General features: G+C 38.2%; 1 protein-coding gene across 10 annotated transcripts in view; it reads right to left on the minus strand.

The window, feature by feature from the left end:
- Positions 1-22,061, minus strand: part of VEPH1 (ventricular zone expressed PH domain containing 1) — a 247,105-nt gene that overhangs the window by 134,038 nt on the left and 91,006 nt on the right. Inside the window, exons 7-8 of one of the 10 annotated variants that reach the window (XM_082685587.1) lie at positions 13,498-13,539; positions 8,599-11,726 (exon numbers count right to left, since the gene is read on the minus strand). The exons of 7 other annotated variants lie outside the window; for them this stretch is intronic. In XM_082685587.1, the coding sequence (XP_082541713.1) occupies positions 13,498-13,539 (42 nt within the window). In that variant the 3' untranslated portion in view covers positions 8,599-11,726. 2 more of the 10 variants (XM_082685586.1, XM_082685579.1) reach the window with 2 other exon arrangements.

Genomic DNA, 22,061 nt, shown 5'->3' on the forward strand with positions numbered 1-22,061 from the left:
AACAAACTGAGGGTTTCTGGGGGGTAAGGGGATAGGGTGGTTGGATTATGGACATTGGGGAAGCTATATGCTGTGGTGAGTGCTGTGAAATATATATACCTGACGATTCACAGACCTGTACCCCTGGGGCAAATAATACATTATATGTTAATAAAAATAATTTAAAAAATACATCAGTAGACTCATTTGCCTATCTTGTCAAGTCAAAACCTCTTGACTACCACTGAAGACCTCACTCCACGCATCTACTCTTCCCAACTTTGTGTCCTCCTCAGGGCAGTGTCCAGGTCTGTGATTCAGTAATTGCCTGCAAGGGGGAGGCTGGTCAGTGGCACCCTTGATCCATCCTTCTGTCAGGTGGTGCCATGGTGTGCAACGTTTACCTCCTCTCCCCAGGGTATTTTCACTCATTTGTTCATTTTAAGCATCTTTCAACATGTTATGAATTCTATGTGCCTGGTCAAGTGACCAGATCATATTATCTACCTGTAATCAAGTTAATGCTCACAAATGAGTAAAATCAGTTCCTTTAGAGAAACAGAAGATGAAAGACAATATGAATAATGCAGGCATGAGTACAAAACAGGCAAAATGTCTTAGCTGATAGGTCTCCTGAATCTATCTCTTCCTGAACCATGAGGTACCATGATTAATCCAACATGAATGGAAGTTAGCCAAGAAATTCAAAATTATCAAAGGATAGTTGAAACATATATTTGTACCCAATATAAATGATGATACACAATTAATAAAGATAATTTTAAATATATGGTTTATTATGGTTTATTTCATCTTTAATTCCTCCTTTAAAATCCTTTTTTAATGTATTAAAAAACTGTTTATTATGTTACTCTAGTAGAAAATATATATAATTATAAATAAACATTTGCTGGAAATTGATGTTCCAAATCCTTTTGAGTGATGGGTGTACAGGTCTAAATTACTTTTCTATCTTGATCTTCCCTTCTACCCTTTTTTCCAGCACTTAAGCCTTAATTTCTTTCCAGACATAACTTCTACCCTATCTCCTCCATGAAGCCATTCCTAGTGACCTTTTCTGTCTGAATTTTCACTGCGTTATAGACTTTTTAAAGAATCTCATTAGTACTTGATTGCATTTGATTATTTGTGTATTCATGTTTAATTTAATCACCAGGTAGGTATTGCATGCTTAAAATATGCCTGCGCTAGATTCTAGATGACAAAGGTGAAGAGGTGGACTCTGCCTTGGAGGGACTTGCAATTCCCCCTTCCATTTATAATTCACTAATGGTTGTATATACCAGTCATGTCTCCTAAAGGGGCTCTTTCTCAACATCAATCATCAGCCTGGCACAGAATTGAGCCTGTAGAGCCTACACCCAGTGTATAAGTCCTGTTTCACTCATTTAAGCAAAACCTATATGCCAAAATATGACTTTATAAATAAAATATATAGTTGCAAAGGAATTTTGTGCTTTACAAGAAGTATTTATTACAGAACAGATTTAAGTAGTTAAGTTCCCTAGTCTTTAATACTTAATTAGGTTTTCAAGGATTTCTTGTACAACTGCACTGGAACACATCTCTTGGGGATGTGGAGTACAGCTGCCAATCAATCTCTTAATAATTATTTCTTAAGAGCCAGTCAGTCACAGTGCTCTGTCTGGGTGTATGGGAAGATTTCATGAGCCGGACATCTAATGAAGAGACATTTATTCATTAAAGGATAAGAATGTTAGATGACTAAAAAGTAAAGGTTGTTGGAACAAGTTCCTGAAAGCCTATTTGATACCTTGGCTCATACAATTGCCAAGTTGCAGAGTGACAGTTGAATGCTCTTGAGTCTAATAGGTTATTTTGCGAAACATAGATGCTTTCATTCATGCAAGGTCTCCGTATGTGAATTCACAGTATGCAATGCATCACAGGGACATTTTCCATTCCCCATTTAAAGACAAAACCTGAATTTGGGGGCCCCTACCATGTGCCAGGCTCAGTTTCAGGAGCTAGGAAAACATTACTGAAGGAAAAGGATAAAAACCCCTGCCATCACAATGAGGCAAGCAGACAATAAATAAAATACTTATGTAAAATATATCATGTGTTGGAAAAAGAAATATGCGTCAAAGAAAAATGATGCAGGATGGGGAGTCGCAGGGAGGGGAGTCAATGTTAAATAGTGTAAGAAGATATGGTCCATATATACAATGGAATATTACACCTCCATTGGAAAGGATGAATATCCAACTTTTGTATCAACATGGATGGGATGGAGGAGATTATGCTGAGTGAAGTAAGTCAAGCAGAGAGAGTCAATTATCATATGGTTTCACTTATTCATGCAGAATAAGGAATAACATGGAGGACATTAGGAGAAGGAAAGGAAAAGTGAATTGGGGGAAATCAGAGGGGGAGATGAACCATGAGAGACTGTGGACTCTGAGAAACAAATTGAAGGTTTGGAAGGGAGGGGGATGATGGGATAGGTGAGCCTGGTGGAGGAGGGCTCTGGGTGTGGTGCATAAACAATGAATCTTGGAACACTGAAAAAATAAAATTAAAAAATAGTGTAAGGCGGTCAGATCTCACAAAGAAGGTGACATTTGGATTTTACTGAATTTTAGAATCTAAACTCAACATTCTCAGTAGCTACAGAAAATAACTATAGTAACACTTGTCATGCTCGATACAGGGAGGTTAGGAAGATATGAAATTTGGCACGTGGGGCACTTTACTACAGAGAATGTCATTTCAAATTTCAAGTAACTTCTCTCTTCACCTTCAGAATCAGATTTTTCTTTCAGCACTTTTTAAAACCATGGCACAAACATTTCATTTGCTTATCCAAGAAGTGTTCTTATGGTTTTCTTAAGGACTCTTCCTACTATAAAAATTAGCAAGCCCCCTTTTTTTAAAAAAAGATTTTATTTATTTGTCAGAAAGAGAAAAAGATGGAGCACAAGCCAGGGCGTGGGAGGCGGCAGGCAGAGGGAGAAGCAGACTCCTTGCTGAGAAAGGAGCCTGACTCAGAGCTGAGTCCCAGGACCCAGGACCCTGGGATCAAGAACAGAGCCAAAGATACATGTTTAACTGACGGAGCCATCCATGTGTCCCTAGCAAGCTCTTTCTTTAAAGCATGCGTCTTCCTAAAGGTGAAAGGGACTGTGTGGGTATTTTCTGAAACCAATACAATTCTGTATGGTCTTCTGGCAGCCAAATTGAGCTGAAGGGAAAATTAATCACAGTGCAGGAACAAGAAAAATTATAACTGCTCTGGAACTAACATATGAAACCAAGCCAACCTCACATCGTTTGTTTGAAACCTTGGAGAATGTCCATGTACCTTACAGGGGTAACAGATGTGATTTTGGATTAGAAAGCGTGGTGTTAGGGTAGGAAGGGGGTTTGAAGATTCTGATTTCTTTCTCAACTCCATGATATTTTGTCTCTGGGGAGCCAGTGACTTCAATTTTTCTGTTTTCAGTCATTCCACTGGGGGTAAGGTCAGCAGCACCTGTACGCCTTAATTGCAGGCCTGACTTCATCCCTTCTGACAAACTATTTATTATAAAAATAATAATAGCTGACCCACAGGGTATACTTAATCTAAGTGCCAAGCCTATTTGGCACACTTTTTATGTGTTTATTCATGAAATCCTCCCAATAATACTCTGAGAGGAGTACTGTGATCACTTTCATTTTATAAGGAGGAAACTAAGGCACAAACAGAAGACTAACTTGCTCAGGGTCACATATGCCTTTTCTGCCTCTAAAGTTGTGTACTTGCTGGGGATACCCACAGTCCCTCCCGTCCAAAGACCCCAGCCCCCTCACACACATATTTTTCTACTTTTTGTTTCTACATCTTGCTTATCGTCAGTTATATGGTCATTGATTTTGTGATATACACATCGTAAATGCACCGTGAATACAAGAGAGAGCAGCAGATCTAAAATTTTTTGGTTTCTGAATCTCCTTACTCTGTTAAACATCACAGGCGACCCCAGAGAGTTTTTGTTGATCTGAGTTTTATCTATTCCTATGTGCCCTATATTGTCACATGTATTAAGTTAAAACTGAGAAATCAAAAGTAAAACAAAACAAAAAACAAAAAAGAACATGGCTGGTGGCACTTTGGGTTGTCAACCCTGGGGAATGGGAGGAAGGGCTGGTTGTCCAGTCAGTCTGTAGGGGATGGAGCCAAGAGATGTTGATAAACATCATACATCGGGCAGGACAGCTCCCCGCCACCAAGAATTATCTGGCTCAAAATATCAATAGTGCCAAAGCTAAGAAACCCTGAGTTAAGTGAAACTGGCTTTTTGTTTGCTTTTTCCTGTGAAGGTGTGGTGCTAAAGAACTTAAAAAGCCTGTTGGTGCCCTTGCCTGCATGGGTGCTGAGGCATTAGCGGTTTTACCCGCCATGGTTCCTGTCCTTCCAGCACAAATGTCAACACAGTGCAAACGGCCAATGATGTATGAGTGTTACTGTGAAAATAACTTTGACCTCACGGATCCCCTGACGGGGTCTCAGGGGTCCAGAAACCACACTGAGAATTGATGAACGAGAATCAAGGGTCAGCAAACTTTTTCTGTAATGGACCTGATAGTAAATATTTCTAGCTTTAGGGGCCATATGATCTCTGTGGTGGGAAAACAGCTCCAGACAATAAGTAAATGAGCGGGTATGATTAGATTTGGCCCACAGGCAGTCATTTGCTGACCCCCGAACTAGATTATGTGCTTACAAAATTGCCTTGGCTGTACCATTCATTTTTATCAGTGTTATTCATTTTGTTTTTAAAATAACTCTACTCCCACCTCATAAAGCTCCCCTGGTATTCTTTGTCAGGATCACAGAATGCAGCTCAGAAAGCGGTCAAAAATGAGAAATGTGGGAGCCTGTCATGAGGACGATAGTTTTTCTTTCTTAAGCATTCACTCTGTGCCAGGTACGTGGCATGTGGTTCCTCAATCCTTAACTACAAATCTCGCAAAATGGCTATCAGGGGATGGTACTGATGACAAAGGGGCGAATCACTTGACCAACGTCACACAGGTGAGACAGTCCTCACAGCTGAGCAAAGAGAGAATCAAGAGTTGCCTGATTACAGAGTTTGAATGTTTCCACTTCTGGTGTGTAGTGCAGCCCTGTGTGCTGAAAGCTTCCCTGCCTTCCGCCCTCTGCAGGCATCACCAGTTGATATAGCGCTCTTCTCTGCTGAACCTAGAAGCTTCTCGAGACCTCTCCTCAACACCGTCTCCCCTGTGAGTGCTACTTAGCTCAGGGTTCACATTAGAGTACCTGAGAAGCTTCTAGAATAATTCTAATGCCAGTAACACCCCACCCCCATTCTTATTTAATCTCATTATAATAGGTGCAGTCAAGGCATAGGACTTTTTTAAACCTCCCAGATAATTCTCATGTGCAGACAGGGTTGAGAATCACTCTTCTGTACAGAGCCACAAATCTCGGAGAAGTTGAGGATTTGTTGATTTCGGAAATGTGGATTAAATCTTAAAGTCCACACTTTTTCTCCTCTATCATTTGTCAATGTACAGAAAAATAATGGAAAAGAGTATATTTAGCTCCCTGAATGGACATATTTAATTTTTGGGGTATCTTTTTTTTGCTTTTTTATTGGGTTAAGTCATTATATTTCTTCACAGCTCAACTCTGAAGTCTCTTCACACCAAAGAGACAGGGACATTAGAAATGTAAATCAAATGAACTTGTGGTTAATGCTTTCTCAATCAAGTGTTGCCAGAGAGGCCTTAGGTTTTGCTCATGAACACTTAGAAGTATGAGTGGGGCCAGGGGGGCTTAATGGTATATGTATTTTATGTCTCTTTCCTAATGATGGTGGGATTACTAGCTCCAGAGCAAGATCTGAAGGGTCTGTATGGGCCCCAACCCCACCGTAATTCTTTGGCTTCGAGAAATTCCAGAATAGGGGACTAACTCTTTCCAGTTTGCCCTGGGATTTTCCCAGCTGTCGCACTTGAAAGTCCCTCATCCTGGGAAATCCCTTAATCAAAGGCATATGGGCAAATTGAGATAGTTGTTCACTTATTTGGCAGTTTGTGAGAAGGTGGGAAATTATTGCAGCTCAGAGGATTCTGCTCCATAGACTCACATTGTTGGGGATATGATGATACATCCCCGTATATCCCCCTCTCTGTATGTGTATCTGTGTGAACACTGAACTACCAAATACAGAAGTATTGTTTCTAGGGAAATACAGGGCTAGGTTCTCACGAGCCTCTGGTCATACATCTTCATCAACTGAGGAGTACATAGCCTTGTTTTATGTGTGTTAAAGACATCTTAATATATATTGTTAATTCATTTAAAATGAACTCACAGCCAACAGTACTGTAACTCATGCCTGGACGAAGCTTGTTCTAACACATACATTTTCTCCATAAGGCACATCACAGCCTTCTTATACTTGGAAACACTAGACAGCACTTCAGTGCTACACTTGTGGGACGTTTTAAACAGCAAAATCACCAGGAAAAAAGACAAAGATGAGAAAAATGTGACACTTAATAGACCATGAAAAGAACAGACATTTGTATGAGAGCTGAAATAAGAAGGCAAAATAGCACCTTGTTCCACTTCTATTGGGTGACTCAAATTTTTTGCTGTTCTGTGCAGGTCTGTGGATGATCTCAGAAGCACCTTGAGTATTGATCTGGGATTACTAACACATTTTACTGCGGGGTGAATCCACAAACATGAAATCAGTGAGGAAGACAGAAAGATGGGAGGAAGGAAGGAAGAAAGGAAGGTAGGAGAGAAAATGGGTCGGTAGGTTGGTAGGAGGATCTATTGATTAATCTCAGATCTTTGTGGATCTCCTATAAAAGGAAATACCTGCTTTTACCTTGGTTGGCCTGAATTGAAAGACACTCTAAATTGTTAACACATGACTTTGCATAAACCATTGCAATCATGCACAGAGAAATGTTAGTTCACCTTTACTAAGGTCAGATGGAGTATGGTTTCCAGCACATCTCCCAGTTTGTCTTTTCCTGTACTTTCCATCATCAGCAGGTCTCTTATTGTCTTTAAACTAATTGAAATTTTCTTTAAGTGGGAGGTTACTACACATCCAAATCCATTTGAACTGCATTTTTCACCACATATTAATTCTTCTCCCCATTATAGATTTTTTTGTTTATGTGACCCAACTCTGGTGTGTAGACTGAAGACTGGGCATAGTCATCTGCTTTTTGTTTACAACTCAGTATTTATAGAAGATGAAGAAAATACGGGTAACATTGACATTCTGAAATCCTTTTTTCTTTCTTTCTTGGTTCTCCATATAAAAGGGAAAAAAAGATGTTAGAAAAATGCCATTAAAATAAGGGATCCATCTGGTTTGGGATACCACACTATGCAGCCCTCCCCGAATGAGAATTGCAACTCTTTTATGTGAAAAAAATTTTAATTGGTAGGAATCACCTTGGAGCAGGTAAAGTTGCACTTGCTGATGGTCTATGGTTCTTTGTCCTATTAACTAGAAGATTTTTGGCATCTTCTACTCTGTTTTCTATTTGGAATTTGAGGTATTAACCTTTAAGATAAAATTCCAAAATTCTATTCCCTGGTGAGTTTATAATCACTCTTTTTAGAAAATCCAAAATGGCGACTGAGTCTGAGTCATAAGAGACCTGTTTGCGTTGCTTTTCTGTTGGATTCAGCTGCTCTGCCTGAGCAATGTGTGAAATTTCCCCATTCTAGCCTTTGCTCAGACCGATCCTGGAGATTCGTAGCTCTTTCTGAGATATCTTCAAGCAACAACCTAAATTGTTCCACTGCATAAAATCTCTTGAAATCTTTCTTTCCTCATGTAAAATAGAAATGATAAGTAAGAGACTAGCGAGGCAAAAATAAGAAGAGCGTTGGCTATTCAAATTGTCAATAAATATGAGAGATTTTCTTTGGATAAATATTCACAGAGAAAACTCCGCTCTCAGAGAACAGAATGGTGGCAGTAGCACGTAAAGCTCACACAACGATGCCTCATTTTCTGAGCAGGCATTGGTGGTCACAAACTGGGCTCGGAGCTCCTTTCTTAGTTTGAATCATGGCACTGTGATGGCCAGTCATGGACCTTGGGTAAGTTACTTAACTCTCTATGTCTTGGCTTATAAAACATTAATAAGCAGTGCCTGCTCTATCCAGCAGCTCTGAGGATTCAATCGGTTAAAAAAACAAAGCATTCAGAACAATGCTTGGCAGGTGGAATGCTAAATAAATGTTAGCTATTACTGTTTGAGTAACAAAAATGGTAAATGCAAATGCAGGGATATTTGAATTATCACAAAACTAAAACAAGCTGTCTCTAAAGCAATATATCTCCTCAAATTTTCCTGGCTAACTTATCTTGTGAATTGATAAAGTTTTGGAAGATCTAGAAATGTCCCAAACCCCAATATCAGCAAATATGGGCCAACTACAAAAAATGTTTACCTAGAAGTGAAATAGGCTCTACATTTTACTGAAAAATTTTTAAATTTTTTAAAACACTTTTTAATTTTTTTAAAATGTTTTAATTTAAATTTAATAAAATTTAAAATGCTTAAAATTTTAAAATGTTACATGATTAAATAAAAACACCGTACAATTTAAGATTTTCTTAGTGATTTGAGCCAAGTTTAGCTCATTATCTATAGATATCTAGATATTTTGCTCTTTGCAATTATTCCCCAGTCTTTTTCAATATTTTCCTGTCTAAAGTAAAACTATCCTATTATTTTAACATTTTCAACCCCACAAAAAGTTAGTTATTGAAGTTGGCAAGGCAGTAATTGTCAAGCTATCCAGTAATCTATACATGCCAAGATAACAGTACAACTAATAAATTTACTCTTTAAATGTTATGTTACTCAAAGATATGTTCTTCTAGCCTTAAAAATTAGCATAAAAATATATGCAAAATGCTTGCACAGTAAGTAGGGATCAAATGTCTTTAGTTCATAAATATCAAAAGCTAAGATTCAATACATTTTTTAACAGAACATTGAAAGGGAAAACTGCTTGAAATCTTTTGTGAAACAAAGTAGAGAATAAATAAATAAAAACATTGTTAATGTTCAGTTAGGCAGAAAATCCTCCAATTTTGAGCTGATTTTTTAAATAACATTCCAAAAAGTCACATTCTTCAATTCTTCCTTTTGACCTCTGATCAATTTTGACCTCAATTTTTCCGTATATCGGCTTAGAGTAATTGAACATATTTTTGTTCCCATTCATAAATAAAAATTCTATTACAATGTAAATGTATTCACATATTATAAATGATCATTTAATCCAATGTAAATGAAATGAGTTCCCATCTTTTTCTTCTTATTTTTTATTTAGTTTGCATTATTTCTGGAATACGTAGTTTCTGTGGGGACATGGGAGAGTAATAAATCATGCCAAGTAAAACAATGCCATCCAGGCAAAACAATTTTAAAATAAGTCCCAGTAATAAAAGTCAAGAAACAGCTGATAAAAACAGATGTATCCTTTGTTTGGAAAGAACCTCGAATTTTGTAACATGGCAAAAATTAAGGACCAATTGGACACAGTACAACAGCATGCATTTGGCACAGAATGCTCAAGTAAACCCCACCCTTCTTTTAAAAAAAGTATAATTTTTGTATTTATAAACCAATTATGGCTTTTTTTAAAATGTGGAACTTACTTTGTCTTCCTCAGAAAGACTTAGGATTTAAAATAGAAATCAAAGAATGTGAAAGGTAGCTTACCTTTATGCCTTGCTTTTTGAGATAATAATATACCCAAATAAATTATGTTTTTAGTATGATTGATTTTTTTAAAGGGCAAAGCACTGAACATGATCTGCTGTCAAATAAAATGTTCCAATTTTAAAATGATTTTTTTCCCCAAAATAGTATTCAGCGTGGCCACAATTATATTTGGAAAACATAAATCGGTCTCCCTTTGTCCTGAGGGTTTTTTCCAGCATCTTTTCTTTGCACTGACCCCCTAATACAGATATGAAAGCTTGCAGAAGTCTCTTCTAATTTGAGCTTCTAACATAGCGTTATTTGGTGGGCTGATAAAAGATTTAGAGGTTCAATAGTTTGGATTTACTCCCTAAAAACTGGGGGCTTGGGAACTTAGCCTCTTAAAGGTAAATCTTTTGTGTGGACTCAAGGGACCCAGAATGAATTATACTGAGCCAGGATTTCTTCTCTCACTATACCATGGTCCCTTCATGTAAATGACCTTTCATTGATTATCCTGAACAATGGTTCCACTATTTCTTTTCCTTTAATTAAGCAAACATTTTGAAAGACCACTGGGGCCTTTAACATTGAAACATTTCTAGAGACCTCAAGAAGCAGCCCATTTTTAATTACACAATATCTGTTTAGCAAACGTGGCATAATCACAAAATGATTTAAAAAAAAAAAGTGACCACAGACCTGGTCCAATCATGGAAACCATTTTGGAGAAAAATGATTATTATGGGCCTGAAAAGAAAAGAAAAAAGAGAAGAGAAGGAAAGGAGAAAAGGAAAGGAAAAAGAAAAGAAAAAAAAAAAGAGAGCGAGAGAAAGAAATTGTGTTTGAGCCTTTTGCCAGGAAAAAAAAAATGCTTTTGTTCACTAGGAAAGGAACATTATGGTAAGATTTAACTCAGTTGAACTATACATCAGCTACAATTGAACTCCCCATAATTCACTCATTACATTACATAATTTGCTCATTACATAATTAAACACTGGCTGACTATCTTTCTTTGTACCTACTTATTTTCATAAGAAATAGCCAGGATGTTTTATTCATGGTAGCTGAGATTTAACTCCTAAAGCACAGTTAGATGGAAATATTTGGGTATTATTTCATTACTTATGGCAGAGAATAAACGAAAAAATGCAATTTGCAAAAGTGTAAATCTTGCCTGAGATTGGATAGGCGAGTTTGATACTGTTTTTCTGGTACCCTGTTCCCCATCCTCCCACTGCTTACCTCTCAATATTGGATTTTGCCTTGGGTTCATTATTTTTGGTCTCATAGCAAATACACTTTCATTGGGAACAGTCTCAACTTCTCATTGACATAAACAAATTTATTTAAACTTAACTGGCATAAATAAACAAGTAAATAAAAATATGCAAACAAATTGCAGTGACTAGGATGGGGTGTTGAAGATATGTCATGTGATGGTATGTTCAAAAGTTTGAAATACACTGACTGGAAGAAAAGGATTATGTTCCAAATTGCTTTCCACTTATTTGTAAGCTGACTTCTAGTAACAGTGGCAAAAGAGTAAAACAGCCTTTTAGGATTTTTCGATGTGGTATTTGGTTCCAGGAGTATGGAGGCAAGAGAGCTCCCTTGGGCCTCTTTTATAAGGGCACTAATCCCATTCATGAGGTCTCCACCCTCATGATCTAATCACCTCCCCAAGGCTCCACCTCCTAATACCATCACTTTGGCAATTAGGTTTCAACATATGAATTGGGTGGGGTGAGGGGTGCACATTCAGATCATAGCATGATTTAATCTTGTCATTTCTCAACAGCAGAACAGAAGGGTCACCTCATTGTATCTACTGTGTCCGTTTTATCTACTATATGGGATACTAAAATCCACACATCTTGCCTTCAAGGTCATTCTCACTCTCTAAGGTAAAGGAATGGAGAATATTTCCTTCAGAAAATCTTTGTAACTTCTTCTGTTTCATTACCCTCCTTCTCTTCCAATTGAATTTGTACCTAGGAGACAACCAAGGAGAGAAAGTTTTTTAACACCAAATAGTGCTTCAGGAATGCAGAGCTGTCATAGAGAAAGCCAGCTCTGGAAAGGTTTTGAAGGAAGAACGGAATTTTTGCATGAGATAGGGACCCTCATCACAAAGAATGCTATCTGCAGCTGAAGGAAGTTTGCCCTCCAAAGCAGAAGTCAGTACAAGAAATATTCTGAGAGAATGGAAAGTGCAGTAGTAGTTTAGAATTAATTCTGGGATTTCTAAAATCAACCACATTTAGTAAATAAAGATTTCAATGGTTTGAGATAGTTAGGAAAGTTTGTCTTCCACCTTTCCGGGTGAACTGCCAGATATCTGAAACTCTGTGGGATCTACAGAACCTTGATGGTTGATCATTTCCATTCACTCGGTCTAGGAACACTTATTTTCCAGTCATCTCAAATGCACTAATCTTAAATAGCAACTATGTATTTGTCTACTTTAGACTTATTTATGACTTAACAAGAAATAAACTGACGTCAAGCCACCCTTCTCAGTGTCATTTTTTATGTGTTATCTTCAAGTGCTCATGTATTCATGTAGATAACTAGTATCATTCTGGTGAAGGCTAGGAACTCTAACAGGAACATTTCAGTGTGACAGTCCATTGGTCAGTCAGCTGTCAGATGTATCTTTTCTCAGCCACTTTAGCTCAGTCCACATGAACCAATAACAAGCTGGCAACTCCTACTCACTACAAAATAAACCCAGGCTTAAATTTTTTGATAAATAAATCTCAGGGGGTTTATACTACAGCAGATAAATCCTGCAGGGCCTAGCTCCTTGAGGCCAGTGCGTCTTAAACTTTCACATGCATACACATTACCTGGGGATCTTGTTAAACTGTGGATTCTGATTCCTAGGTGATGCCCAATGCTCCTAGTCTGGGGACTATGCTTTGGCCACCACACAGGAAGCAGACCGACAGCTTCTGGAAACCGGTAGCCACCAGCCATGACTGGAACGCAATGCCTATAGATCTCCTGCCTGCCCCTCCCCCTTACATATAACCTGCCCTGTCATCAGCTGTCATTCACTAGCACAACATACTGATGCTTACTTAGTCAAGCTCCAGTCTCAATGAATGAAAAGCCAATGCAACCAGATGAAAATCAAATGCTAACCTCCACATATGTTCAGAACAGGGGAGATCATAATGGCTTGGGGAGGCATGGAAATGCCTTTTCCTTGGATCAGGATCCTTTGAGATGATTGAAGTGCCAATCACTTATTTGGAAACTGCAGGGAATCAGCAGGGGAGTGTGAAGGGAGGTACAGAAGGGAAGTAGCCACAACGGATACCTGAGAATTCTGGGGAAAGGAGCTCTCATTTGAGGTACATACCTCAACTTCCATCTTTGGTAGAGGGCTGCTGGGGGAGTGTTGATTCCTCACATCTCGATCCTGTCATGCATATTAGCACAGTGGCTTGTGAAAGTGAGGAAAGCCATTGGCAAAGAACTGCAGATGATTGTAGGTGAAGTAGCCTGCTTAAGCCAAAGTGATTAACGTCTGAGGGAGGAAATGGATGAGGTCGGGACTGCTGCTGGCTTCTTAAAAGAGCAGCAGGATTTGAGCTGGAATTAACAACTACTTTATCCTCTCAACCCCCCTGCTGCCAAGGCTCATTTGTCCTTCTGGTGAACTAGGATTCAGGATTCGGTTACTTCTTGAGTTGCAGACTAAGGGGAGAGTCACTGAGGAGGAGCTTCCTACTTTCCTGGGGCAAATACACTCACCTACTTCCGCACAGACATCTCTGCAAGAAAGTCAAACAGTCCCTGTTGGAAGAAAGGAGATCAACTCTGTGGGGAACAGGCTGCCATTCTTGGGGTTCAACCCTAAGGGGAGACTTGTCAGGAAGAGGTACCTTCTAGGTATTGCTGCTGCATCATAAGTTTTGTCAAGCTGCCCGGCTCACACTGAGGAACTGAAAGCCATTTGTGGATATGGTCAGTTGGCCTAAATTGCAGTTGATAATTACAAGACATTGTTGAAAATTGTTGCAACATGTAACTTTTGTAACCATTATTTACTGCTCTGCATTTGCAACTATTTGTGGGGACTGTTTGTCCTTTTACCAGGCTCTTTAGTTTCTTGGGAACGCTGAGGTATACGGTATTCATTTACTTGTGGGCAATACGGAGGGAAACAAAATAAGGTCATCAGAGCTCCAGGGATGAATAATTTCAGAGAGACAAGGTAGAAGACAGGAACTGTCTGCTCATCAATGAGGAGTTTTCGGAATCTAGCCTCAGTCTACCGACCAGCCTCATCCTCTCCTCCATTATTCATTCAATGCTCCAGGCACTTGAAATTCTTCCTGGTTTCCAGGAGACTCAAGTTCTTTCCCCAGCTGCTTGCTATTCTATGTGTTGTGTCCACCCATGGATACCTTCCTCTTCTTCCCATGACATGATCCTGTCATCTGACAAACCAAGCTTACATAACACTCTCCCGGACTCCCTCATGTAGTTCCTTGTGTCCTTAGTGATCCAGTTCAGGATGAAGTAGTAACACACAGCGAATTAAATTCAAATCATCTGTTCGTACATCTCCCTTGGCCCACATTCGCTGAGAGCACTTCTACAGCAAGGACCACATTTTTCTCTTCTCTGTGTCCCCGTCATCAGCACTGGGGCTTGAACCCGGAAAGACTCAGCGACCGACACCCGTATCCTGGAGGTAGGGAGGATTTGGAATAGCAGCACCATTATTTGAAAGCATACTCTGTATATACTCAAAGTCTGTTTTGATTTCGTTTTCCTTACACTTTGGAAGAGGTTTATTATTGATACTATTTACAATGAACATGCAGTCTTCTCACAATGTAAATAACAAGAAAGCTCTTTGCATGTTTTGAGGGGAAATGTCTTCCCCAGTTGATGACAGCTCTGCAATATTCAGGAGCATCTGGCTGGCACCAGCCAAGGCTTAAGAAAATGAATCTCCAAAGTAACTGAGACTACCAAAGTTTTGACTAAATTCTCCATCTTTGAGGAAAGTGTAGTTTTAAGTCACAGGTTCTCCTTTTGTAGAGTGCCCCCACCCCCAGATCCTTTAGTCTTGATTTGCAAGTTAAATGAGCAAATCATTGATCCAGCTCCTATTTCCCAGGATGTTTTTCCACAGTCAGGATGAGGACAGTAATGGGGTTGTCAGTTGCCTTTGTCATTCTTTTCCTTTTCCTCCTGAAAGTGTTTTTGTGGAAACCCTGCCGGATGTCACAGAAAGGCGACCTGGGCAAGATGTGTGTCACTTCTTTACTTGAAAAGTGTCCAGGACTCTGAGCCCAGAGAGGATGTAATAAACACACCATGGTGCTTGGCCAGCATATTCCAGCCAGTTAGAAAAACAAGGCAAAAGACACAGGATTTAACACCCACCATGGCAGCGGCTGCCCTGGGAGGGCATGCCATTTGACTCTCCACAGGTGCGGAGTGTTGATCTCCAGCTAAGGAAAACAACCAGCCATAGCATCCTTCCATGTGCTCGATCATTTTAAAGAGCATTTTAAGGCATCCCGTCTCTGTTTCCAGCACACTGGTCTGCTGCCTTGTGGCTCTGGCATGGGGAAAAAAACATGGTTGTGGAGCATTTGCTTTATACTGGTGTGTGCCTTCTAATGATGCTGGTCCCCATTAGGATTTGACTATTAAACTAAAATTGTTTTCAGTTTGTTTACTTGAGCCTTAAGTAAATAGACAGAACACATGAATTCAATTCAGCTTCTCAAAAAAAAAAAAAAATCAAAGCCATTACAATGGAGTCTCTTTTCCTTGTTGACCCACATTAGCAAAGAGGTCTATAATAAATGCTGTACCCAACCCAGTGGGCTGAGGCCATGTGCATGGCTGACACAGTCCAGTGAGTCAAGAAAATGATGGAAAAAATAAAAGCCTCTGGAATCGAAACATTCTATTTCAGTTCTCCATGGACCAAAAAAAAAAAAAAAAAACAAACAAACAAACAAATGAAAAAAAACAAAACAAAAAACACCAGTAAGTCTGGCCTGGATTTAATTTAAACCACTTCATATTTAGTTCATAAGAACTTTAAAAATAAAACTGCAAAATTATTTTCGCTGTTTTTATAGGTGAGGAGCTGGGGACGACCTGCCCTTTATGGAAAGCGGTTTACTTCCAGAGCCCCCAAGAATACAAGACCTATCTTAAATTAGAAAATTTTTACAAAATGTGGTTCTATTATTGTTTTTGTTACTCTTATTCCCCTCAGGAATAGTCGTCTGTAAAATAAATATAAAGCAGATATACATTCTGCTTAGAAAACAAAATCTACATAGACCAGCTATTCTCTAAAAAAGAAAAGATACAGTCAATCCTGCTTTGCACCTTTCAGATACGTGTAGTCACCGATGGTAAATCATTCCTTTCCTGTCTGTCCTTATTTGGGCTTGTTCCATGGATACACAAACATTCAGCCTCTTTCATTGGAGAAGCAGGGAAGAGACAAATCATTTCCCTGGTTGCTGTCTTCCCTACTTTCAGTCTGTTAGGCTTAAGCTTCAGTATCTCCAAATAAATGAAAGTCTTAAGCAACACTGAAAAAGTAATACATTAATTAGATTGCTTGTATTTATTGACTGTACACCATTTGCCAGACACTGTTCCATACAGCCTAATTCATTAAATCCATACAAAAACCTATGAGGTGAATAATAGTGCTCTTCTTATTGTACAGATGAGGAAACTGAGCCAAGAGAGGTGATTGAAGTTGCTGCTATTAATATGATTCGTTGAAATGTATCATTAAGGGGCACCTGGGTGTCTCAGTGGGTTAAAGCCTCTGCCTTCAGCTGAGGTCATGATCCCAGAGTCCTGGGATCGAGCCCCCCACATCGGGCTCTCTGCTCAGCAGGGAGCCTGCTTCCTCCTCTCTCTCTCTGCCTACTTGTGATCTCTATCTGTCGAATAAATAAATAAAATCTGAAAAAAAAAAAAAAAGAAAGAAATGTATCATCAGGCACTTTCTATATGCCAGGCACTGTGCTAAAGGCTTTGTATGAATGATCTGGGTGTATGTGTTAATTTTAATTCCAGTATAGTTAACATACGTTGTTATATTAGTAGCTTCAGGTGTATAATATAGCGATTCAGTAATTCTGTACATTATTCAGTGCTCATCACAATAAGTGTACTCATTGATCCCCAGGCATGGTTATATGCTAGGAGCACTGCTTCACACTGATTCTGTCATTTCATCTTTACAACAGCACTATGAGTTAAGTAGAGTTATTTCCCCCATTTTATAGATAGGGAAATTGATATAAAGAGTACCAAAAAAAAAAAAAAGGTAACTCTAAGTCAAAAAAATTGTTTAAAGATTCAGAAACGTATCCAATAAAACTATCTAGGGAGATGTACTATAATCATGAAATTTGAAGTTTTGGGAAGGAAATGTTATTACTTTGGGGTGCCTGAGTGGCTCAGTCAGTTAAGCATCTGCCTTTGGCTTCGGTCATGATCTCAGGGTTCTGGGATCGAATCCTGCCTCAGTCTCCCTGCTCAGTGGGGAGTCAGCTTCTCCCTCTGCTGTTCATGCTCTCTCTCTCAAATAAATAAATAAAAGATCTTTTAAAAAATGTTATTACCTTACTGTTGTTATAACCCAGAGCTTTTTGTAGGAAGAAAAAAAAAAAAAAAAACCAACAGTGAAATGGTGAGAAAGCATTCCTCTAACAGTCATATATTTTGAGATTTAAAAATTTGTGTAATGCTCCATGTCTGATAAACGGATATTGGGATGTACTCTGTACCTTACCTTACATATTTTTAAGTTTCAATAATCTCAGCAATAGAAATTTCTGAAATAAAGTTCAAAAGTATAGGTATCTTTCATTTTTGAAATATGATTAGGTTCCAGGGAATCAGAGAAATACTTGTTTGGTGACTAGACGTGGACTAACAGGGATAGAAAATAAACACCCACCCACAAGGTTTTCATCTTGAGAGGGTTCATTGGACTTTTTATTTATTTATAGACAGAAAAAATTTATATTTTTAATTTTATTATTAAGTTTTAATTTCAGTATAGTTAGCATACAGAGTTATATTAGTTGCAAATATTTGGTGTACAAAATAGTGATTCAACACTTTCATATATTAATCAGTGTTTATCAAGATAAGTGTACTCTTTCTTTTTTTTTTTTTAAGATTTTATTTGACAGAGAGATATCACAAGTAGGCAGAGAGGCAGGCAGAGAGAGAGGAGGAAGCAGGCTCCCTGCAGAGCAGAGAGCCTGATGTGGGGCTCGATCCCAGGACCCTGGGATCATGACCTGAGCCGAAGGCAGAGACTTAACCCACTGAGCCACTCAGGCACCCCAAGTGTACTCTTTCTTAATCCCCATCACTTTTTCCCCCATTCCCCACCCACCTCCCCTCTGGTAACCATCAGTTTGTTCTCTGTAGTTAAATATCTGTTTTTTGGTTTGTCTCCTTTTTTCCTTTCTTCTTTGGTTTTATTTCTTAAATTCATCCTATAAGTGAAATCACAGTATTGGTCTTTCTCTGACTGACTTATTTCACTCAGCATTATACTCTTTAGATCCATCTGTGTTGCTGCAAATCACAAGATTTCATTCTTTTTTATGGCTAAGTAACATTCTATCATCCTATTTATTCTCTAGCCACTCATCTATGGGTGGATACTTGAGCTGCTTCTATAATACGGCTATAATAAATAATGCTGCAATAACCATAGGGGGGCATGTATTTTTGAATCCATGTTTTCTTACCTTTGGGCAAATACCTATTACTGGATAACATAGTAGTTCTGTTTTTAACTTTTTGAGAAACCTCCAAACTGTTTTCCACAGCAGCTGTACCAGTTTGCTTTCTTACAACAGTACACAAGGGTTTCCCTTCCTCTACATTTTTGTCAACACTTGTTGTTTTGGGGGTATTGATTTTAGCCATACTGATAAATGTGAGGTGGTGTCTCATTGTGGTTTGATTTGCTTTTCCCTGATAAAGAGAGATGTTGAGCATCTTTTCATGTGTCTGTTGGCCATCTGGATATCTGGAGAAATGTCTGCTTATATCTTCTTCCCATTTTTATTGGATTACTTGGTTTGGGGTGTTGAGTTGTGCCAAGTTCTTTATATATTTTGGGTACTAACTTTTTATCAGATATGTCATTTATAAATATTTTCTCCCATTCAGTAGTTTGCCCTTCAGTTTCATTCATGGTTTTCCTTGCTGTGCAGAAGATTTTTATTTTGATGTAATCCCAATAGTTTATCTTTGCTTTTGTTTTCCTGGTCTCAGGAGACATACCTAGAAAAATGTTGCTACAGCCAATGCCAAAGAAATTACTGCTTGTGCTCTCTTTTAGGATTTTATGATTTCAGGTCTCACATTTAGGTCTTAAAAACATTTTGAATTTTTTTGTGTATAGTTTAAGAAAATGGTCCAGTTTCATTCTTTTCCATGTAGATGTCTGGTTTTTCCACATATTGATGAGACTGTCTTTTTCCCCATTGCATCTTCTTGCCTCCTTTGTTAAAGATTAATTGACCATATAAATGTAGGTTTCTATCTGGGCTCTGTATTCTTTTCCATTGATTTATGTCTCTATTTCTGTGCCAGTAACATACCGTTTTGATTACCGTAGTCTTGTAGTGTATCTTGAAGCCTGAGATTACAATATCTTCAGTTTTGTTCTTCTTTTTGAAGATTGCTTTCTCTATTCAGGGCCTTTTGTGGTTCCATACCAATTTTAGGATTATTTGTTCTAGTTATGTGAAAAACGCTATTGATATTTTGATAGGAATGACATTAATTCTGTAGACTACTTTGAGTGGTATGGACTTTTTAACAATATTTGTTCTTATAATCCATGAATATAGAATATCTTTCCATGTCTTTGTCTCATCTTTAATTTCTTTCATCAGTGTGTCATAGTTTTCAGAGTACAGGTCTTTCACTTCCTTGGTTAAGTTTATTCCCATGTATTTTATTATTTTTCAAGCAACTGTAAATGGAATTATTTTTGCAATTTTTCTACCACTTCATTATTAGTGTACATAAATGCAACCAAGTTCTACACATTGATTTTGTATCCTATGACTATTGAATTCATTTATCAGTTCCAGTATTTTTTTGCTGAAGACTTTAAGGTTTTTTATATATAATATCATGTCATCCGCAATAGTGAAAGTTTTACTTTTTTTAAACCAAATTAGGTGTCTTTCACTACTTTTTCTTTTTTAAAAAAAGATTTATTTATTTAATTTAGAGAGTGGGGAGGGGCAGAGGGAGAGGGAGAAGAGAATCTCAAGCAGACTCCCTACTGAGCATGGAGCCTGATGTGGGGCTTGATCTCATTAGCTTGATAACATGACCTAAGCTGAAACTAAAAATAAAATGCTCAGCCAACTGAGCCACCCAGATGCCCCATTTTCTTTCTATTCCTTGTCTGATGGCTGTAACTATGACTTCCAGTACCTCATTAAGTGAAGATGGTGGGGGCGCCTGGGTGGCTCAGTGGGTTAAAGCCTCTGTCTTCTGCTCAGGTCATGATCTCAGGGTCCTGAGATCGAGCCCCGCATCGGGCTCTCTGCTCAGCAGGGAGCCTGCTTCCCCCTCTCTCTCTGCCTGCCTCTCTGCCAACTTGTGATCTCTGTCTGTCAAGTAAATAAATAAAAATCTTAAAATTAAAGAAAAAGAAATGAAGGTGGGAGTGGAGATTCTTGTCTTGTTCCTGATCTGAGGGGGAAAGCTCTCCATGTTTCATCATTGAGTATGATGATGTTTGCTGTGGACTCTTCATACATGGCCTTGATTATTTTGAGGTATGTTCCCTCTAAACCTACCTGATTGAAAGTTTTTATCATGAATGGATGTTGTACCTTGTCAAATGTTTTTTCTGCATGTACTGAAATGATCCTAAAGTTTTTATTTGTTCTCTTGATGATATGATGTACCACTTTGATTGATTTATGAATATTGAACCACCCTTGGATCCCAGGAATAAACCCCACTTGATAGTGGTGCATTATTTTTTTTAATGTGCTGTTGGATTCAGTTTGTTAGCATTCTGTTGAGGATTTTGCATCTATATTCATCAGAGATATTGGCCTTTTGTTTTCTTTCTTTCTTTTTTTTTTTTTTGTAGTGTCTTTTTCTGGGTTTGGTATCAGGGTAATGCCAGCCTCATAAAATGAATTTGGAAGCTTTTCATTGAAAGCCACTGTCCCTTGTTGATTTTCTGTTTGGATGATCTGTCCATTGATGTAAGTAGGGTGTCAAAGTCCCCTACTATTATTGTGTTTTTTTCTATTATCTCCTTCATGTTTATTAATAGCAGCTTTATGAATTTGAGTCCTCCCATGTTGGGTGAATAAATATTTATAATTGTTATATCTTCTTGTTGGAATGTTTTCAGTTATGACTTTACAGTATCTTTCTTCCTCTTTTGTTATAATCTTTGTCTAAAGGTCTATTTTTTCTGATATAAGTATTGCTACCCTGGCTTTTTTTTTTTTTTTAACTTCCATTTACATAATAAGTGTTTTTTTTCGTCCCATCACCTTCAATCTGCTTGTGTCTTGAGTTCAGAAATGAGTCACTTACAGGCAGCATATAGATGAGTCTTGCTTTTTTATATATTCTATCACCCTATGTCTTTTGATTGGAGGCTTTAGTCCATTTACATTCAAGTTATTATTGATAAGTATATAGTTACTGCCATTTTGTTGCTTGCTTTATGGTTGTTTTTGTAATTCTTCTCTGTTCCTTTCTTCTCCTGTTATCTTCTCTCATGGTTTGCTGGCTTTCTTTAGTGATATATGTGGGTTCCTTGCTCTTTATTTTTTGCATATCCATTACTGGTTTTTGATTTGTGGTAACTATTAGGTTTATATATAACATCCTCTGCGTAGAGCAGTCTATATTACCTTGATGGTCACTGAAGTTTGAACTCATTCTTTATTTCTCTCCCCCTCTCCAATGTTTTAGGTATCTGACATACCATGCATCTTTTTATTTTGTGAATCCCTTGACTGATTTTTATAGATATACTTAATTTTATTGCTTTTGTGCTTTCTACTTTTCTTACTCCTGTTTATGGTCTTTCCTTTCCACTCAAACTGCCTTTTAACATTTCCTGTAGGGCTGGTTTAGTGGTCATGAATTCCTTTAACCTTCTTTGTCTGGGAAGCTCTTTATCTCTTCCTCTACTCGAATGATAGGTTTGCTGAATAAAGTACTCTTGGCTGCAGATTTTTTCCCTTTCAGCACTTTGAGTATATCATGCCACCCCCTTCTGGTCTGCAGAATTT

This window comes from Mustela nivalis, assembly GCF_964662115.1.
Source record: "Mustela nivalis genome assembly, chromosome: 1".
NCBI lineage: Eukaryota > Metazoa > Chordata > Mammalia > Carnivora > Mustelidae > Mustela > Mustela nivalis.